General features: G+C 44.1%; 1 protein-coding gene across 1 annotated transcript; it reads right to left on the bottom strand.

Annotated features, from left to right (window-relative positions):
* Nucleotides 1–139: 139 nt before the first annotated feature.
* On the bottom strand, nt 140–19,624 carry PEX6 (peroxisomal biogenesis factor 6). The gene is made up of 17 exons (XM_035111118.3): nt 17,540–19,624; nt 14,267–14,430; nt 13,016–13,099; nt 12,486–12,588; nt 12,010–12,146; nt 11,278–11,389; nt 10,226–10,434; nt 9,750–9,942; nt 8,946–9,022; nt 7,756–7,888; nt 6,220–6,425; nt 6,075–6,136; nt 5,473–5,581; nt 3,919–4,035; nt 2,997–3,074; nt 1,651–1,790; nt 140–641 (listed from the first exon to the last, which is right to left on the bottom strand). Exons 1-17 carry the CDS (start codon nt 18,428–18,430, stop codon nt 508–510), a joined length of 2,949 nt encoding a protein of 982 aa, XP_034967009.3. The 5' UTR covers nt 18,431–19,624; the 3' UTR covers nt 140–507.
* Nucleotides 19,625–20,154: the final 530 nt, after the last annotated feature.

Here is a 20,154-nt window from a genome sequence, read left to right as displayed (position 1 = left end):
CAGTTCTACAAAACACTTAATTAAATATGTGATTTCATTAAGCATCAGAGTGCCCTACAGGAAGGAAGGTGAGCTCTGCTCTGCTTTTATGGTTTTCTATTTCTTAGTTCATAAAAGGCACTAAAGAGCATTTACGTCATTCTGGCAAAGAAACTGGATTTTTATTTATCCATTCTTGACACAGCCACTGTACCACCACCCAAATATTCATGGGCCCAGGTTGTTAGCATCCAAAGGTTTTCCACTGGGTGTTCAAGAAACCTGAACTTCTCATATATCAGCAAGGGCGCCAAGACTAGCTTGAGAGAGTTCTTACCCAGCTAAGCAGCCATCAGTCTCAGTTCCTAGATCCCATTTTCAGTTCTTCTCACTGACCTATCGGAATCCACTGTTTTCAATTCTCCAGCAGAACCAACAACAACACATCAAAAATTTCTTCCAGATTCCATGGAATTATACAGTTCCAGCCCTATGTATCCCTTCTTTTCTGGTCCTGCTGGATCCATATCAAGCAGCAAATCTCTGCTGGATTAGTTTGTATCTAAGCAGTTCTGGTTCGGAAACAGACGGCTGCAGCCTTGTTGCAGCTTGTACAAAGTCCTCCATGGTTAGAGTTAGGTCTGAGGTCTCTGTGTCTAGCCCTGGAGAAAAAGAGCAAAATGGTTGCCAAAAAAGTTACTCATTTTAGACATCTCAGGTGCTGCACACCCACACACTGTTCCTGGGTCGGAAAAATGGGGTGGGGAGCAGTGGAAACATGCAAAAACTTCTACAAGTCTTTCAAATGCAGAGAGAAACTCGGACAACTATGAATAGTGCTCCAAAGCGCAAGCCAGCCTTGGGCATTGTCCCTAAGAGTTTTCACAGTGCACTGAATCTTTGCACTGGACAACATCTCATTTCCACAACATTTTACCAAATGACAGAATCCTAACAGCTGAATCAAGACCCACTTATGCCAGTCTCTCATAGATATGCATTTAACAGGTTCCCACCTCATGCAAAGTCAGTTCAGTCCAATCCAGATAGCACAATTAGACCCCCACAAGTAACTCAACCTATTTTCCAAAGAAAGCCTCAAGAACAGACCCAAGGGTGGCACAGGTAGCAGCAATACAGAAAATTCTGAGACACACATTACAGGGGAAATAATATATTCCACCCTCAGGTCTGAAATTACACTACAGCCTGTAAAAAGGAGGAGCTTTTCTATATATCATTCCAAAAAAAGGAGCCCAAGAACAAAGAATATTTTACCCTTCCCATTAATGCCTGCTAATTCCTCTCAATTACACAAGTGTCTCAGAGGCATTTATTTGAAGACTTGAGACCAATCCGATTTTCTACTCCACTATTTAGAACTGATCTTTGCTTATTGATATGCAAGTCCAAACAGAAGGATGTAAAGCAAGTAATAGTTTTGCCAAACACTTGATCAAATGTTTATTCTGCCTTTCTGTCCCATCATTGGAGATGGATGAACACAGTAGAGAGTTCAGTTATCTTGTTCACTGAATTAGCTTCAAAGAAACAATGGCCCATGAAGAACATTTTTCTCTTTCCAGAACCTGTCCATCATCCTGTCTTAACTGCCTGCTGTGCATTTTTCTTACTAGATTTGAATCTAGCTGAGCTATGCCGGTTCCTTACCTTCCTCTATCCACGCTACTTTTCTTTTGATAGCAGACATCATGGCATCTGAGCAGAGTGCATATATGTCTGCTCCTGTTAACTGTACGGGACATTTGTCAAGGATACCAAGGAGACTGACAGAAGGATCCAGCTTAAACCTACCAAGGAAGAATATATCCAAGGCTTAGTATCAAAAGAAAGATTGTTAGACTGCAGCCCGTCTGAGAGCTGTGGACAGAAAGAAATAACCCCAAATCCCAGGTTCAAATGAGTGTGATCATAGAATCATAGAATTGTAGAGTTGGAAGGCACCCTGAGGATCATCTAGTTCAGGGTTTCCCAAACTTGGATCTCTAGCTGTTTTTGGACTACAACTCCCATCATCCCTAGCTAGCAGGACCAGTGGTCAGGGATAATGGGAACTGTAGTCCAAAAACAACTAAAGATCCAAGTTTGGAAAACCCTGATCTAGTCCGACTCCCTGCAATTCAGGAACATACAGCTGTCCCATACGGGAATCAAACCTGCAACCTTGGCATTATCAGCACCATGCTCTAGCTAACTGAGCTATCCAGGCCTCATGTGACGAACACCAAATGAGAATTATTGGTCTCACAATAATGTGTCCGGCTATCATTCAGAGCACACACCTCTCTTGGGAAGATTCGCAGCTAATTTAACATTTGCAGCTTTCTAAGATCAGAAACTTCATAGCGCAAGGTGGTCTGCTCTACTTTTCTTTTAACAAAAGCAGCAAAAGCAGATGCTGATGCAGTGGGCTAAGCTATTAAGCCCAAACCAGCAGAAGCTGTTATCCAGTTTTAAACTATACTGCAGTTCTGCTGCTTTCACTACTCCACAAAGAGTATAAGACAACCCTGCCAGATCAAGCCAAAGGCCCATCCAATTCTCACAATGGCCACCTAGATGCCTATGAAAAGCCTGCAAAGCATCATTCTCCCCACTTTCAATTCCCAGCAACTGGAATGCAGAGGCATGATGCCTCCAACAGTGCAGGTAGAACATAGCCTTATCCTTCATGAATTTGTTACAGTAAATTGGTTTGCTTAAAACTGGAAGCAATCAAATAAGCCCCGTGTTCAAGAGCAGGAGGGACTGCACAAGAACAGCACTTGTTCACAATCTTGTAGCCCATGATGTGAAAGATCTTCTGAATGCAAGCCAGCAAGTTGCAGTTGTGCTTAGCTGCTTGTAGGAGTGGAGGTACCGCTTTGCACAGACTTAATTTTCCCCTGCGAAGTGAACCATCTATATACAAGGAATACTAAGGCCATGAAATATTGGGAATCACTTTGTCACTACTTTCCCTTTGTCACTACTTTTATTTTATGGTAGGCACTCACTTTCTGGTGATAGCATTTAGTACTTGCAGCTGAGAGTCTCGGTCTTCATTTATACCCACATAGACCAATTTATCAAATCTGCCGGGGAAACAGACAATAAAGAGACAAAGTGAAGTTGTCCAACATACATACATGCTACAGCCTTGCTATTCAGAAAACACACACAACCCCAAGAAGATCTGAGAACAGACTTCTATTGTTAGGCTGTGGAGCTTTTAATTCAGTATAGCAGACATTCTCCAAGTAGCTCCACTCAGAGTGTGCAAAGAAAAGATAAGAAAAAAGTGCAACCTTCAAGAAAGCCTGCACGTGACCTGACTCTGTGCATAACTGATACCTTCTACAATGAAGATGGGGGCTATTTTGATTAGGGCTCATGCCTAGGGCCCACAGGGGAAGTCTTATTCATTTTCCATAGAAGTTAAAGGGGCCCTTTTTGGTAGCCTGCTATGACCCATGATTTCCATCTGTTTTTAGAATGATGTTGGTACTTCAAAAAGTTAGTAAATTTTATAAAGTTGTCTGCCAAGACGTCCAGCAATTTTCAAGTGGTCTACGGGGGGGAAAACCTTTGAGAACTATTGTGCTAAATTAGAGCAAAAGAATGGATCCAGCACCAAAGAGGCAAGGAAGAAGCAACAAATCGTCTGTTATTTTTCATGGGAAAGCACTTCAAGACCTCACTTTGGACAAAAGATTTGTCTGCCAAAAATGTGACACAAACAGAACAGAAGGGGCAGGGAACCTCTCTTAGTGCTTTACAACTTAACTTGCTTTAAGATACATGGAACAAGTGAGGGAGTGGGGAGTTAGGATACTACTCTAATCTTACCTGTTCTTTGTAAAGTGCCACGTATATACATGCTGTGTGTGTGTGTGTGTGTGTGTGTAAGTGTAAAACCAATAATAGCGAGAATCATACCTGCCTGGCCGGAGCAATGCTGAGTCTAGAAGATCAGGTCTGTTTGTAGCTCCAATAACGAAGACATCTCGAGAAGAATGAAGTCCATCAAGTTCTGCTAGTAGCTGAGACACCACTCTACCAAGGGGAAAAAGAAAACATTTTAAAATGCTGCCACAAATCCTAGTGCAGCCATTGAGCAAGTCAACTCATTAATCCAAACAGCACATACACAAAGCACTGGTTCAGATAGGTATGACCAAGGCCCAGAACTCCCAGCTAAGCTCAAAAGTACTAGCTGCTATACACCACTGAGAGAAAAACTACTTGCCTTGAACGAAACAGTTCTTACAGACAAGGCAGGGCAAAGGGGATGTACAAGTCACTAACTTTGCAGAGTGAAGTAAGAATCAAAAATAGAACTTTTCTTCTCATAGCAAGAGCATCACATGTCTTGGAAGATTGGCAAAATCCAGTATCTTCCTATATCTCTCTAGAACTGTAAGGTCCTGCTTCTCACAAGAGGCAGACATCGATTCTAAGAATCTTAAAGGTTCACCCTGCTTTACAAATTTCTCATCTGACCATTGCCGTATTTTTCTCGTTCAAGGACCGAGTTATATTCTGCTTCACGTGACAGAATAAACCAACGTTTGGTTAGTGCTAGAACCGTACTGGAGATTTTTATTATTTTGTGTTATATACTGCTTAACACCGTAGTCTCTATAAGTGGTGTACAGAAAGGTTGCAAAAGATATAAAAAGATAAAATCAGTTTAAATTAACCATTAAAAATAGAATATTAAATGCAAGCAGATATATAAAAAAAGGTCTACACCAATTGCCATAAGTTCAACTGGGCGGAAACTTATCTGATCTCAGCCAGGAGTGAGATTTGACAGAAATAGGCCCACAAAACTGAGCACCTGGTACCTGGCAGGTACGAGCCATGCATCGAAGTCCTGGGGAAAGACTGGGCAGGGATAGAAGGAATCATGTGCTGCTCCTGGACACCAGTTGTTGAGGGCCTTCCATATCAATATAAAAACTTGGCCCGATAGCATAAGAGCAGCTAGTGCAAGCTTTGAAGCACCAAATGCCTAGGCAGGTATTAGGTATCAAATACCCAGGCAGCTGGTATGCCTATGAAGGCAGTTTTTAGCTGGGATCCAGAGATGCAGTACATCAAAATACAGAAAGATTGCTGCATTGCATTAGCAGCTGCCTTGGATGTTTGTATGTTGAAAGGTGGGGTATTAAGATTTTCGATAAAATTTATTTTCACATTTTATATCTTCTAGAACTAAGCCCTGGTGCAGGAAAAAAAAAGGATCATCAAAGCTAAGGTTCAGGGACCAAGGACAACCTGTTTGGCATCAGGGAGTGGGGCAACCCAGCCTTTTTAGTGTTTATACATTTGACAGTGGGAGTCCATTTTTTATCAAACACATGTAGATACTTCCAGCCTGCCTGGATCATTATACCAAGCACAGATAAAGGGGGAAAAAATCAAGAGTTTGCCATGGCAGGATGCTTACGCTTCAGCATTCCTTAGCAGCTGACAAGTGGCACTCACCGGTCCATTACACCACCGGAGTCTCCACTCCGCCCACGATTGGGTGCCAAGGAATCAAGTTCATCAAAAAAGATAATGCAGGGAGCAGCTGCCCTGGCTTTGGCAAACACTGATATGAGAGAAAGAGAGAAATTAATAGATTCAGGTAGGTAGCCGTGTTGGTCTGACACAGCAGAAATAGAGAGCCAGTGTGGGAGAGCCAGTGTGGTGTAGTGGTTAAGAGTGGTAGACTCGTAATCTGGGGAGCCGGGTTCGTGTCTCCGCTCCTCCACATGCAGCTGCTGGGTGACCTTGGGCTAGTCACACTTCTCTGAAGTCTCTCAGCCCCACCTACCTCACAGGGTGTCTGTTGTGGGGGAGGAAGGGAAAGGAGAATGTTAGCCGCTTTGAGACTCCTTCGGGTAGTGATAAAGTGGGATATCAAATCCAAATCCAAATATATTTTAAAGAAATTTAAAAAATTGTCCAGTAGCACCTTAGAGACCAACTCTAAGTGTGCATGCACACTTCTTCAGAAATTAATATGCATCTTGCAGAGTCACGCTAATACATAATGCATACATAATGCATTCCTCTGCTCCATGTTGGAGCTCCACACTAACCTTCACGCACATTCTCTTCACTCTGTCCAACATACATGTTGATGAGCTCTGGGCCCTTCACACTGAGAAAGGGAAAAGACAGGGCTGGTTATTCCTAGCTCTGTGCCCCAAGGCTCCCCTTATCCCTTTCTGCCACAGTGCCCACCTGAGGAAAGTCATGGTGCATTCAGTTGCCACAGCTTTTGCTAGCAACGTTTTTCCTGTTCCAGGAGGGCCATAGAGCAGAAGGCCAGAGCGGCGAAGACCTAAAGATAGTAGCTCTGGGTGTTCTAGAGGAAGCTGAATGGTGTCCAAGATCTCCTTCTTCACTTCCTGGAGCCCACCAACATCTTGCCAGAAGACAGAAGGTATCTGTGGCGACAGGACAAACTTGCAACTCTTACCAAGTCTACAACCCTATTTCATAAACCAAGACTTGAACTTTTTTCTTCTTACGGTGCTCTCAAGACACAGTCCCATAAACCACAACACTCCCCTCTGCCCCATCTCACAGCATCCTCCTCCTCCTCCTCCTCCAAGGGGCAAGTGAAGACTGGTCTCATCTGGAACCGTCCATGTTGCACCCTTAACTGCACTTTAGCTACCTTTAGTAGCTCTTCTCCCTTACGTGCCCACTTACACCTTAATATCAAAAGGTGAAGCCCTGCTGCATATTTCATGTATTGATAATTCATTATTAATTCATTTATATAACACCAAATCATAGGTAAAGGATGGAGAGGAAGAGGGGGGCTTACAGTTCAGATTGGAATACGGTACCCATAATTTTCCAAACACTTTCTGGCTCAAAAAGTTTCTCCAGACACAAAAATCTGGTTATTCTGTACTTTACAATGGACTTGACCACAAAAAATACATTTCAATGTACATGGACCAAATGTCCTTGTCTATATCCGGAAACTGTTGTCTATGTTCAAACTGTTGCATGTTCAAAGATCAAAAACACAATAAGGTTCCCAAGTCCACAGTGCAATTGTTGGCAGAGAGCTGCCTTTCCAGTGTTGTAGAATTAGATTTTCTGTTATGAGGGCTTGCAAGACTCATTTATGTTGCCCACCCATTAGCTCCAACAATATCAGAATGTAAAGCGGGATTATGTGGATTTCCTTGAGCCTTAAAGTGGTTCAAGGTTGAATACCAATTTAATGTGTTCCACAACCCGTCCAAAAAGGAAGCAGAAGATTCTAGCATTTTAATATAGTAAGATCTGCATGATTACACAGCTTTTCCCAGTTAATAGTACTACTAATAGTGGTAATAAAGATTTACTTCCTTCCCAAGGACACCAACATTTTAGACACAATCTCTCTGGAATTTCCTACTGGGGGTGGGGGGTTCTATTTGGCCCTGTAATTGTTAGTGAAAGGAGAGAAGTTTGCGGGTTTTTTACACTGGAAAATTTACAGCATTGCTCCTTCCCTACTTCTTTATTATGTTTTCAACATTTATGACTGGATATTCCATTGATTTTAAACTAATGTACACACTCGATTGCGATTATGACTGAAATCTTATGTGAAAGATTGCATAAGCACTGAGCTATCTAGTCCACTTAGTATGGTTTAGTCATTGGAGCAAGAGGCGATGATGACATTCTCCACTTAATGGTAGCAGAGAGTTGCATGAGATCTCAGAGGGTGGTTTGTCGGTTTTATAAAATCAAGCTTCTTATTAGTCATACCTTTGGAGCTCCTATTGCTTGCGAATGAGCATCGTGCAGTTTATCCAGTGCAACACCAAAATCTTCTGCTAGAAGAGGGAAGCCTGCAGCACAAAAATCATGTTCTTCCTCCTCACTCAGTCCCCCCAGGAAGCTGGCAAAGTGGAAACAGAAACAACAAGCTGTTTTATGCAATCTTGATAATAATAAAAAGTTAATTGGACCAAAGGTCTCCAAATTATAGGGCTGAGCTTGGTGCTGATGTGCCAAAAGACAGGTGCCCTCAATTTTGATCATTTGCAGGGCACACCAACTAGCTGCGCCACAAAGGCGTTTGAGAGCCCCGACAATCAGGTTCTGCTGTACTGCAGAAATGAAATAATCACTGAGAAGTAAGTCAGGCACAAAGTCAAATGTGCATCTGAGCAGGATGTTATCTCTCTACACTATATTGCTCTCAGATGAGCTTTGATGACTAAGGCTCAATCAGGCCTTAAGAGCGAGAGCAAAGTAGCTTCATTTGCCCTTCACTTACATTGCCTTGCAGCCTAATCTGACTGGCTCCAATACCATCAGGGATAGTATAGTGAAAAAGAATTAAGTTGCCCAATTAAAGCTGAAAAATTTCTCCACAGCAGCAGTAGGCGAAGGAACTATGGTTGGAAGCAGGGAAGAGAAACAGTGCAAAAACAGAAAAATAGAAGGTTCCTGTGTGGGTGGGGATTCTCTATCCCCTAAAGCAGTGTTTCCCAACCAGTGTGCCTCCAGATGTTTTGGGACTACAACTCCCATCACCCCTAGCTAGCAAGACCAGTGGTTAGGAATGATGGGAGTTGTAGTCCCAAAACATCTGGAGGCACACTGGTTGGGAAACAGTGCCCTAAAGCATACTTTCACCAGAGAGTCTTAGAGACACTGGGGCTCTATCAAATGCTGCCACAGTAAGCTTCCAGAGACTAATATTTTCAATCATTTTACTAAGCCACCACCCCATGGTCACATGCACACTGGAGCGGGTGGACTCTTTGTACTTGCTCCTTGTGCTACTCCCTCCTGACAGCTGGCGCCTCAGGTTTTGAAGATCACAAACCGGCATGCCTCCCTTATCCCATCCACAGTTAGGAAACCCAAACCTCATCTTCCAAAGTGTATAAAACATTTGCAGCGATCACCTGAAGGCTTACAAATCACCAAAAAGTCTCCTCCAGTACCTTGAATTCTGGAGCCTTGCACAGGCTGCACGGCTGCTGTGGGAAAGCAAAGTGCAGAAATCTCCCAGAACAAAGCCCTGCAAACATGGAACAAGATGCTAGTAGTGGAGCAATTCCCAAGGCAAGCAGAGAAAGCATTATGAAAGAAGACCCCTTAAGGATAAAGATGAAGAGGTTTAATTCTCCATACAGAAAAATATGGGGAAATCCTCCTGTACCCATTCCCTCAAGCTATGTGAGGATACCAATGAAGTAATGGAGAATGCTACTGCAGGTGGGTTTATATTGGTTTGTAAGGGGCTCCAAGCCCTCTTAGAGAAGGCAACCATGACACCTACTGGTTGGTATATTTGTGTAATACTGGCTATCCATAGGCCAGAACTCAACTCAACTGAACTCCAATAGCTACATGAGCTTGACCACATTCTCAGTTTACATACTGTAGATAATTCTTTTTGACAAGTCTTTCTCAGGGATTCTGACTTGGGGCCTAAAGTAGTGAGATGCAGCACTCTGCATTCCTATCTGGGTCATGCTGCTTGCATAAAAAAGTAGCAATTCCTGGGGGAAGGGCTGCAGCTCAGCAGCAGAGCATTGGCTCCCAGGTTCAATCCCCAATGTCCCCTAGCTAGGGCAGGGAGAGGCCCTGGAGAGCTGCTGCCAGACAGACAACACTGAGCTAAAGGGACCAATGGCCTGGTTGTCCTTTCCTACTGCAAGGTGATCCTTCAGCACTAGAAGGAATCATACACTGTGGCAACTAAGCTCCCCTTGTAACATCAACCAGTGTGGAATGCAACTTACCGCGCTTTGTCGGGCTAGCTTAGTCAGGCTCACTTCTTTCCCCAAAGGCAAGCCCTCTGTCAACATGCTTAGAATGGCCTTCCTCTGCTCCTCAGACGGTGCTTCGATTTTCAGTTCATGAAGGAAAGCAGTCTGCAAGTCCGTAGGGACATTCCCAAGCCTGGTTGTTGTTCCTACTACCAGGACTGGATAACTAGTGAGAAAATACACAGATGAGCCATGAATACTTCAGCCAGGGTTGAGAACACAATGCTGGATCCAGCAGGGCGTGAAAATCGCAGTCAGAATATAAAGAAGGCCCCACTCTATATAGATAATGTACTGTGTGTTTTGTGGAGCAGTGATCCAAAATTTCAGTATCACACAGCCAGAGAAGAACTACTCAGTTAACTGCTAGGTTGTAGAAACAGGCACACCATAGTGATAGCCACCCTTCAGAAACTAACACCAGAAAATCCTAGTGTGGCGATCCATACCTAGTACTTGCCTCTCTGTCCAGGAGAAGGTGCCGTAATGCAAGAATTACTCGGGAGTCCTCCCCAAGTCCATCACGATCTCTTCCCAGCAGCTCTATATCTTTCATTAGCAGGACACAAGGGCTATAGGCCTCAGCCTGTGAGAACGCAGCATGCAGTTTTGCTTCTGTGGATCCACTGGTGTCACCACACAAACTAACACAATCCACCTGCAGGAAGCCAGAGGACAAAGATATGTTGAGGACTGCACTGCAAAAATATTTGAAGAATACATGCAGGGGAATTGGCTGCAGACTAGTTTATTCCTTGGACACAACTGTACAATAACCTCTTTTACAACTGCACATGCCCACCATTTTCCTGTAGACATCTTTAACAGGTGTGAGGATGGGAGAATTTTAGCAAGTGCAGACTATGCTATATGGGAAAGAAAAGCTGCATCAGGCTTCCTCCCCTCTTGCCACTTTCAGATTGTTGCTTTCTTATGATTGGTATTTAACTTTCATGAACAGTAAAGACGAATACAATTTGGTGGTCTCGCAACTGATACAACCCAGCAGTTGAAGAACAATATTACAGACAGGCGTAATTTCAATTTTTAGGGCTATAGAAACAGTCAGTGTGTTGTTGTTTTCACTATGCTAAAGCAAGATTTCAAATAAAACAGAATACTGGATAAAAAAAATGCCTTCATAGGGAACAAAAAGCAGTGGAAGCAGCACAGAGCTACAGTGCGGTGTCATCAATTGGTGGATAAACATATCCTGATCCTCTGAAGGTGTGAGTTTTGGAAGAAGACCCAGAAGTCCAAAACTGCCTCTTATTTCAGAGATGCATGCATTTAGAAAGAAGTATCCTTTATGAATATGCAATGCCAGAAGTTCTCTACAGAGAAACCACTTTTCTCCACTGTGCCCGAGTGGCAATTTGGGGTCACAAAAGCAAAAAGAGAACATTGCCACAGTATTTGTAAGTAGCACTGTATTCTTTCAAGGCCATTTTCCACATGTTAAATGACATAAAAAATCAAATGGAAGGCTCAGACAAACTACCTTGAACAAATGGAGATTGAGGCGGCTACAGGCAGCTCTGACAGCTGTCAGTTTCCCCACACCACTGGGTCCTGAAAGAAGAATGCTTCCAGCTCCATTTAGTAGAGTCCCCCTAGAACACAAAACCCAGCAACTTCATTAATTAGTATTACGAAAGAAGAAAGCAAAAGAGGAAGACTGCAGCACCACAACATAAACAAACAGGGAACCAGGCAGAGGGCCTTCTCAGTAGTGGCACCCTCCCTGTGGAACACCCTCCCTTCAGATGTCATGGAGATAAAGAACTATACAACTTTTAGAAGACATCTGAAGGCAGCCCTGTATAAGGAAGTTTTTAATGTTTGACGCTTTATTATGTTTTAATATATGCTGTAAGCCACCAAGAGTGGCTGGGGAAACCCAGCTAGTTGAGTGGGGTATAAATAATAAAAATAATTAATTTTGTTGTTGTTGTTTTGTTGTTGTTGTTATAAACTCACAATGTGAGGCCCCAAAGGTTCAATGAGAAATTGATTTCAGGCCCCACTGCCACAGCACTTTGAATGAACAACACTTAAATGTGGCACGGTCCAGAACCAGAAAAATCCTACTACCCTATAACCAAAGTAATAATACAGAATGCCCAAAATCTATCAGTAAATGGCAACAGCAACATGCAATACAGACCCAGCCCCCAAAGCTATCTGCAGCAATGTATTATGTGGTAGAATTAGGTCGAGTAAGCTGACTTACCTACTGTGTAAGTGAGGCCCAAGAATATCACAAAGCTGTTTCACTATGCTGCAGAGTCCAGCAGGAGATAAACTATTCCAAAACCCACGAGCATTTTGAGACGGGAAAGATGGGACAGCACTGTTTGTTGAACCAACCTGCAAAAAAGGGAACTGAAAATTACCTGATAGGAATATGTCAAATCACTCAAATACCCTTTAGAACAAAGGTAGCTATTTAAATGACTCATCAGGTCCCTGGAACCCCTACCACATTTTAATAGAAGAGAAATAAATATATATTTCTGTTTTGCAGCTAAGGAAAACAGAGGTGTTCAAAAGTTGGGAGAAATGTGTCCCACTTCAACAGTACATCTCTCCCTGAGTTTTGTATGTAATGCCCTTACCATTATTTATATTTTTATATTTATTATACTCAAGAGCTCTGATGTCAGCACTAGAATATGCTATTTATCTAAAACACTTTTTATACCTTACCAGAAATAAAGACGTCTTCTGGGTGTCAGCCAGGTACCCCAGGCTCTGCTCTTTTTCGTCTGCTGCTACTATCTTTTTTACCTTGAAGTAGAGGTCTGGCCATCTGAATGAAGAGCAAACAGCTAAAATTCTAGTACCAAAGGTATTGGTTAAAGGCGGAATCAATAGAAAATAACTGGAGTATTTAAATGAAAAAACATACTTTGCAAAAGCACAAGCTTTAGGTAGTTCTATGGATCCCCCCTTTGCTATTTTTCTCCCAAAAAATCAGCATTTACCATTTTCTGAAATTAAATAACAGCCCCTAACATCACAGGACTTCCTTAGGTACAAAGCCATAATCTGCAAGACTATAATAATGTTACCATCAATCCAGGGTAAACAAGCTTCTGATTTTCCAGGGCAGCTCTCCCTAGGCATTTAACCCAAACCAATAGAGGCTATTTCCTACTTCAATCAGATTTTTTAGTAAGCAGATCGATAACTGCAAAATAACAGATCAATTAGCTTTAACAAAATGGAAAACATACCTAGAGAACTTATCTGAATTTCCTTCTAAGAACTCAGGATGCCTGACTGTTGGAATACACAGAATATCTTCCTCCTGGACTAGCCTGCAACAAAGCAGTCATGGTGATAAATGTGTTATTAAACTAAAGGAAGGGAGAAAAATCTGTGTGACAATGCAATGGTCTGAAAAGAAGCAAGGGAGGCCATCAGAAATATTTCAAGTGTTTAATATCCTGCAGCAGATATGTGGTCTAACTAGCAATTCACTGTACTGCCAGCATTTGGTGTGAAAAAGGAATCGCCAGAAGGAGAAACCTTTTTTGCACAAATGCAGTAATATATAACTTGCCTGTTAAAATCATATTTAAATCAATTTGTTACAAAGCATACAGAAAAAGTAAGGGGGATGAAACATACTGGGTGTGTGTGTGTGTAGTCTTAAGATAGCATTTGTTACTTATATTACAGTATTTTTGTTTATAAAGACATCTATATTGCTTTTTAGGACAATTGTCTTACAAACCAATTGACAATAAAATGATACATTTAAAAAACCAATCAGTAAAATATTACAGTAAAACTATAAAATCTCATTACGTTCAATGAATGAAGAAAACTAAAATTAACATTGAACAAATACCAGTAGCTGATAATTTGGCCCAACATCACATTTCATTCTCCCAAGCCTTTCCTTTAACGGTTGTGTGTATAAAGCATGTTTAAGAGAGATCAGATTCCGAGCTTGCTTAATTTTCACTGGAAATTTGTTCTATTTTGCATTAACCTGTTTTCAGTGCAGATTTTGGACCACAACTCTCAGCTGTGATTAGCACCACTGGCCACTGAATAAGAGAGGAAAGTTGAGGGGGTTGGACTAGATGACCGTCAGGATCCCTTCCAACTCTACAATTCTATGATTCTGTGAAATGACTAGGAGAGGCCATAAAAGGTACTTGGCATACAGACCTCCCAAAGACAGGCTTAACATCACATTGCTACTGCAAAGGTTTTTAAGAGTTCTCTCAGCTGGCACAACCAAGATATTTCACTGATTTAAGACATTCTAAATATTTCCAGAATCAATATTTTACTTGTGCACTTATGTTTAAAATGCCTAAGCAAGCTTCTCAAATGTGACACATGGGCACCAAGCCCATGTCCTGCTAATTGTGTGCTCATGCAGTAAATAAGAAGCACAGTAACAAGATTATCCCTTGATCTCATAAAGAGGGATGCATAGGTTAAGTTATTGTCTTTACTGAAACGCTAACCTGGGAGTTTGAAAGTGTTGGTAGAGAATTTGGTCATATACTCCTGTGATGCTGTAGGCTGGTGAGGATACAACCTCTATGTGTAGCTCCTTGGCAAAGGGTGGCACAGATAGCAAGGATCGACTTCCTTTTAACTCCTGCGCACCAGCAGCTTCCCCATATCTCTACAGAGGACAAACAACCTGTCAGGGGTTCTTGCGACTACTCCAGAGTAACAACGCTCCCCATGCTTGTCTTTAAGCAGTTTTTATTAGTGCACTCTATTTACAGTGAGACAGGTGTGTAAAACATGTCTGCTCATTCCGATGCAGAATCCGGCACTGCCCCCCCTCCCCTGCGTGATTTCCTCCAACATAAGAGTCTCGGGACAGTGAATCTCCTCCCCTTTTTTCTCCTGCCCGGAGGAAAGGGTCTGTGCTCCATGCGTTCCTTTCCCCCCCTCTCTCCTCCCTCCTGTGTAGCCTGGGCTCTCCCATGCTGCCAGAGCCCTGGCACTCTCTCTCCACTTCCTGACTGACCTCCTCAGAGCCCTCGCTTCCATCACTGCTTGGGGAGGAGCTACTTCTGATACAAGGGGGAGGTTCTCTATACTGTCTCCCCCTTACACAACCCTATTCCATTTTAATTCCACTACATAAAATTAACAACTAGGAGATTAAGACAGAACAATCTTTTTAACTACAGTAACCTTTGACCTAATTCTTCCCGTCCCATAATAGGTTAAAGAAAACCCAATTTTCCTTCTGTATGCAGTCACAAAGGTGTTTTAACCATTTCACTTTCATTATCCCCGCTTTAACATAATAGTTAAGAGTCTGTAATTGCTGCATTTCATTCCCTGCTAACTTCACTGCCTTACATTTTTACCATCTGCCTTACAAAATATGAGTATATATACCTGCCAATTCCCTGGTAATGCTTAATACATATGATTAGTTTACTCCAGTCCATGAAAGCTTATGTCACAATAAGTTTGCTAATTTTCTAAGATGCCACACAGTAAGACAGATGCCAACACTAGACTATCTCAGTGACAGATAATAAATAATAATAATAATAATAATAATAATAATAATAATAATAATAATAATTTATTATTTATACCCCGCTCATCTGGCTGGGTTTCCCCAGCCATTCTGGGTGGCTTTAATTCATTCACTAAATATCTGTGTATGGAAAAGGAGCTCCAATCTGTTGACAATTCTAAATATACAACTAGGGGGTGGTAGTTCTTCTAGAAGCATTGCAGCTTGGAATAAAGGGTGAACTTTTCAATGTATAAATCAAGTAAGTAAGGAATGATGTATATGACAAGACGAAGGGGAAACACCATCTCTAATGCAAGATAAAGCTCAATGATGTTCAAAAAAGTGGAAAGGAGATAAAAGATGAGGGTTTGTTATGCAATCCTGAATACAGAACTAACTTTACCCAAGCAGCCATAAGCCTGCTACCTCTGGTCTATACACTGGCATAATCACACAATATTTTTTAAAATTGTATACAGATATCCTCTCCATGCTCCACTTCAGAAGTTCCCAAACTTCCAGTTTAGAGACTCTCAGTTCATCTCTAACTGCAGAATCAAAATAAAAAAATTCCTTCAGTAGCATCTTAAAGACCAACTAAGTTTTTATTTTGGTATGAGCTTTCGTGTGCATGCACACTTCTTCAGATACACTTGAAACAGAAGAGTCAGACCCTTATGTATATACAGAGGGTGGTGGGGGTGGGTGGGAATGGGTGATGGGATGATGGGAGTGGTAAACCTGTAGATGGCTGTTAACGACTGATGATGACTGCAATTGGTCCTGCGGGGGGGGGGGGAGCAAGGGCTGAGGCACTAAAGAAAGCTAGATCATGCATAATGAGATAAGAATCCTATGTCTTTGTTCATCCCAGGTGGCTCCATGGTTTTAAGCTTGGTAATGAGTTCCAATTCAGAAACTTCTCTTTCCAGTCTGTTCCTGAATTTTTTCTGTAATAAAACAGCTGCTTTGAGATCTTGTATAGAATGTCCTGGGAGATTGAAGTGTTCTGTCTTGTGGTTCCTGATGTCAGATTTATGTCCATTTATCCTTTGGCGTAGGGTTTGGCCTGTTTGTCCAATATAGAGAGCTGAAGGGCACTGTTGGCATTTGATGGCATACACAATGTTAGAAGATGAGCAATTAAATAGTCCTGAGATGTTATGTTGGATGTTGTTGGGGCCAGTAATGATGTTGTCCAGGTGTATGTGGCAGCAAAGTTGGCATCCGGGTTTATTGCAGGCTCTGGTACCAGTGTCCATGTTAAGTCTGGTGGTTGTATTATTGTGGGTGAGGAGTTGTTTAAGATTGGGTGGCTGTCTGTAGGCAATGAAAGGTCTTCCTCCCAGAGCCCCCACCACCCTCTGTATATACATAAGGGTCTGACTCTTCTGTTTCAAGTGTAGCTGAAGAAGTGTGCATGCACACGAAAGCTCATACCAAAATAAAAACTTAGTTGGTCTTTAAGGTGCTACTGAAGGAATTTTTTTTATTTTGCAGAATCAAAGTCCACCACCACATCTTCACAACGATCTGTGCATGCTATCATGACAAACTCATGACTTGGCCTTTCACTTTTAATCCTCATGGCTGTAGCAATGGTGCTATAGCAAAGACCTGCAGCTTCCCTCAACCCAGCCCAATATTGAAGCTAAGACCCTACTGACTTCTAACAAGCCTATAAGTTAGCATGCTGTAAGGAGTCTTTCTGCTAAGCACATCCTTTACAATATAGGCTCCACAGATAACTAAAGACTCTTCACAGATGCTATAGAACTACACTACGGCTGTAATACTGATGTGGCAACTACCTCTTCTTGCTCTATATGGCATTTGACACAAAGGTACAGGACCACACTTTTTCCTTATATAACCACAACTCTATTGCAGACAAGCCCCATCCTGCTACTAGTCCAATTTCCACATACCAAACAAGCCACACCAAAGGGGATAAGATAACTTTAGCCTTGTGTGTGTGTGTGTGGCATTAGTCAGATTTACGGGCATTATTCTCTCTCCAGACAGGAGGTCTCGCATTCAGTTCCCAGATGTGTGAGGTGGACATACATTTGGTTAAAAGTCTGTAGCCGGTAGTTTTGCCTGCTGAAACACCCGTGAGTCGCTTCCAGTCCCAGCAGGCAGAACCGTGGTAGTTTGAAAGCTGCCCCGCATAGTGCAGGCAGCTTCCCACGCTCAGCACCTGTTTTCCCAGCTGACCGCCTCATTCCACACTGATGCCACCCACCTGGATTTTAAGGAGCGCCCCTTCCAGAGGGTCGCAGGACAGGTTGAAGGCCAAGGTGGCGGGGAGCAGCGCCCTCTCGTGCGGAAAGGCGTCCTCCTCGGCGGCTCGGCGTCGCCTATCCTCGGCGAGAGAGAAGTACCACCGGGGGTCGAGGGCTCGCACGGTGGCCAAGTGGCGGGAGCCGCCTTCCGGCCTCGACACGGACACCCACTCCCCGTGGAAGAGGCCCAGGCTGCGCAAGCCGCCGCGGGTCACCCACAGGGTCTCGCCGGCCTCGCCTCCCCACAGGGCTGCGTGGCCCCGCTCCGCCTTCACCAGCCGCTCCCCGCCGTGCGCCCACGCAGATACCAGAGGCGGCGGCGGCGGCTCCCCGCTCCGGTCCCGGCTCTCCCCGCCGCCCCTCAGTTCAGTCACGGCCAAGCGGGTGCCGGTGCCCAGCAGCCCTTGCAGGGCCGGCCGGGACTCCAGCACCAGCAGCCCCGAGCCCGGCAGCGTCTCCCCGCGCCGCACCAGGATGCTGGAGCCCGAGGCGGCCGCGGGTCGCGGAGCTCGCCCTGCCCCTGCCGCCCCTAGCAACACCCACCCTAGCAACGGCGGCCTTCTCACGGGCCAGATCCGCACGCGCCTCCCCGCCGCCAGGCCCAGCTGCCTCAAGAAGGCCCGGCCCAGCCACAGCTCCGGCCCCGAGGCCGCCTCGGCCTCCAGCAGCGCCGCGCACAGCAGCACCGGCTGTGCCTCAGACCCCGCCGGGCGGACGGCCAGCACCAGAGGGCCGGCCGCCGCCGCCACGGCGGCCCATTCCCCGTCGGCCGGGGCCACCAGCAGTCCCGCAGCCGCGGGCAGGTCCTGCGGGACGGGGTCTCCCAGGCTGCGCAGCACCGCCACCGCCATAGAGAGGGACAGAGAGGCCCTCAGAGTGGAGGGGAGGAAGCTTCCCGGGAGGACCCAGAGAGTGGCGCAGGAAGGAACGCCCCTTCGCTGGCACTTCCGGCCCGAGTTTGGAAAACGCCCAATGCGAAAGTGGAGGTGCGGATAACTAGAGATACGAGCGGTTAGAGTGGCGCCACTGGCAAGCGTGGGCTCACGGCGGACGCACCAGAGCACTCTCCCCTTTCTGCGGTTTCCACCAACTGTCGCTCAGAAGCATTTCTGCCTCCCGACCGTGGAGGCAGAGCACAGCCACCACCATGTAAAGAAAAGGGGTTTAGGGGCCCTCGGGGTTCTTCCTAGGTCATGCCCTCTTCCAAAGCCACAGGCCCTGCTCTAGACCCTCCTCAAGTGGCTTTGTCTGTTTCGAAGGCACCCTTGAACCATGCTAATTCCTGTTTGCTTGCTTGGGTGGGCAGAGAGGGCATGAAGAAACCTGACACTTGTGTGCTCGGAACGTGGCCCCTTGTAGAAAGGGAAAAAACGCATTCATTGATCTGCCCACTTTTGCCTCTGATCTTGCTCACCACTGGTGTGCAGCCTCCAGGAAGTTGCTCGTCCAAGAATGTGGCCCATGGAATTAAAAGGGTCATCCCTTCGCTCAGTGTGGAAGAGTAGAGTATTCTATGCAAGAAGAGCAAATTCTTGTTTAAGGTTTTTTGTTAAGAAGTAGCGCTAGACCGGTATTTATAGATTGGTATTTACAGTGGGGAGCAGCCACTTCATCTTATTTCCAGTGTTTTATTTTTAATTTATAAATATTGTTATATATACTTAACTTGATCCTGTTTTAAATGATAATGGACTAAACTTATCTTAGTTTGGTATGCCACACTCTCCACAACACCTCTTTCTCCGAATGTTTCCCCCCCAATAACACTGTAAGCGTTTCCTGCAGTTATTTAAAGAGCTGAGCTGGGGATAGGCAAACCAAAACAAACTTCTAGCAATAGCTGAATCAAACCTGAATCCCTGTGAAATGCTGCTGTTAATGGCAGAGAATACAGGTGAATTGTTCATGGAATTGGAACCGAATGCTTTAATGTGTTTTGCAGTGCGGCCTGATCCTGTACATAATTTCTCAGCGGTAAGCTCCATATTTCAATGAGACATACAAGCATGTAAGTTAACATAGGATTGCAACCATAAAGGCCAATAATTGCCCTCTGTGCTCATTATTGCCCATCATGAATATCTAAAACCAGGTGCTGAATGTAACAAACCTCAGGTACTTGTATATCCAGGACTAAAAAGGAAAATATATGTGCAGTTTAGCCAAAGAGAGCTCCAAGGGAGCTGCTGTTTCTCCTGTGGACTGATGCTTCTTTAGAATTAGTAGAGCCCACCTGTGTTCCTACTTGCTGCCCATCTGATCAACCTAGGCAATTGTAAATAAATATATAGGGTTGGTTGTTTTTTTAAAAAACAACAACAACACAGGTTTCCTGTACTCCCTTTTGCTACAACATAGTTGCCAAGTTCTCCCTTTTTTAAGGGAAATTCCCTTATGCTGAATAGGCTTCCTCGTGAGAAAAGGGAAAACTTGGCAGCTATGCCCTACAATAGAAATTATTCTGTAAGGTTGTCCTGGAACTCGTTAGTCCTTGAGACAGTGGGAAGTTTGAATGACAAAACCATTGTGTTGTGCGACTAAGCCTCACCTCAAACTGCAAAAACCTGGGTTGAAT

This window comes from Zootoca vivipara, chromosome 3 (assembly GCF_965207765.1).
Source record: "Zootoca vivipara chromosome 3, rZooViv2.hap1.1, whole genome shotgun sequence".
In the NCBI taxonomy this organism is placed as follows: Eukaryota; Metazoa; Chordata; class Lepidosauria; order Squamata; family Lacertidae; genus Zootoca; species Zootoca vivipara.
This window is presented reverse-complemented; position numbering and strand designations above follow the sequence as displayed.

Bases quoted from the DNA above. Each gene is read 5' to 3' on its own strand.
- PEX6 (XM_035111118.3), bottom strand. From the start codon at position 18,430: ATGGCGGTGGCGGTGCTGCGCAGCCTGGGAGACCCCGTCCCGCAGGAC. The intron at 12,589-13,015 runs GTATGTTTTCCA...CTCTTCATTCAG, and splicing joins AATTCAGATAAGTTCTCTAG to ATGGCCAGACCTCTACTTCA. The intron at 11,390-12,009 runs GTAAGTCAGCTT...TTTGTGTTCTAG, and splicing joins GGGCCTCACTTACACAGTAG to GGGGACTCTACTAAATGGAG.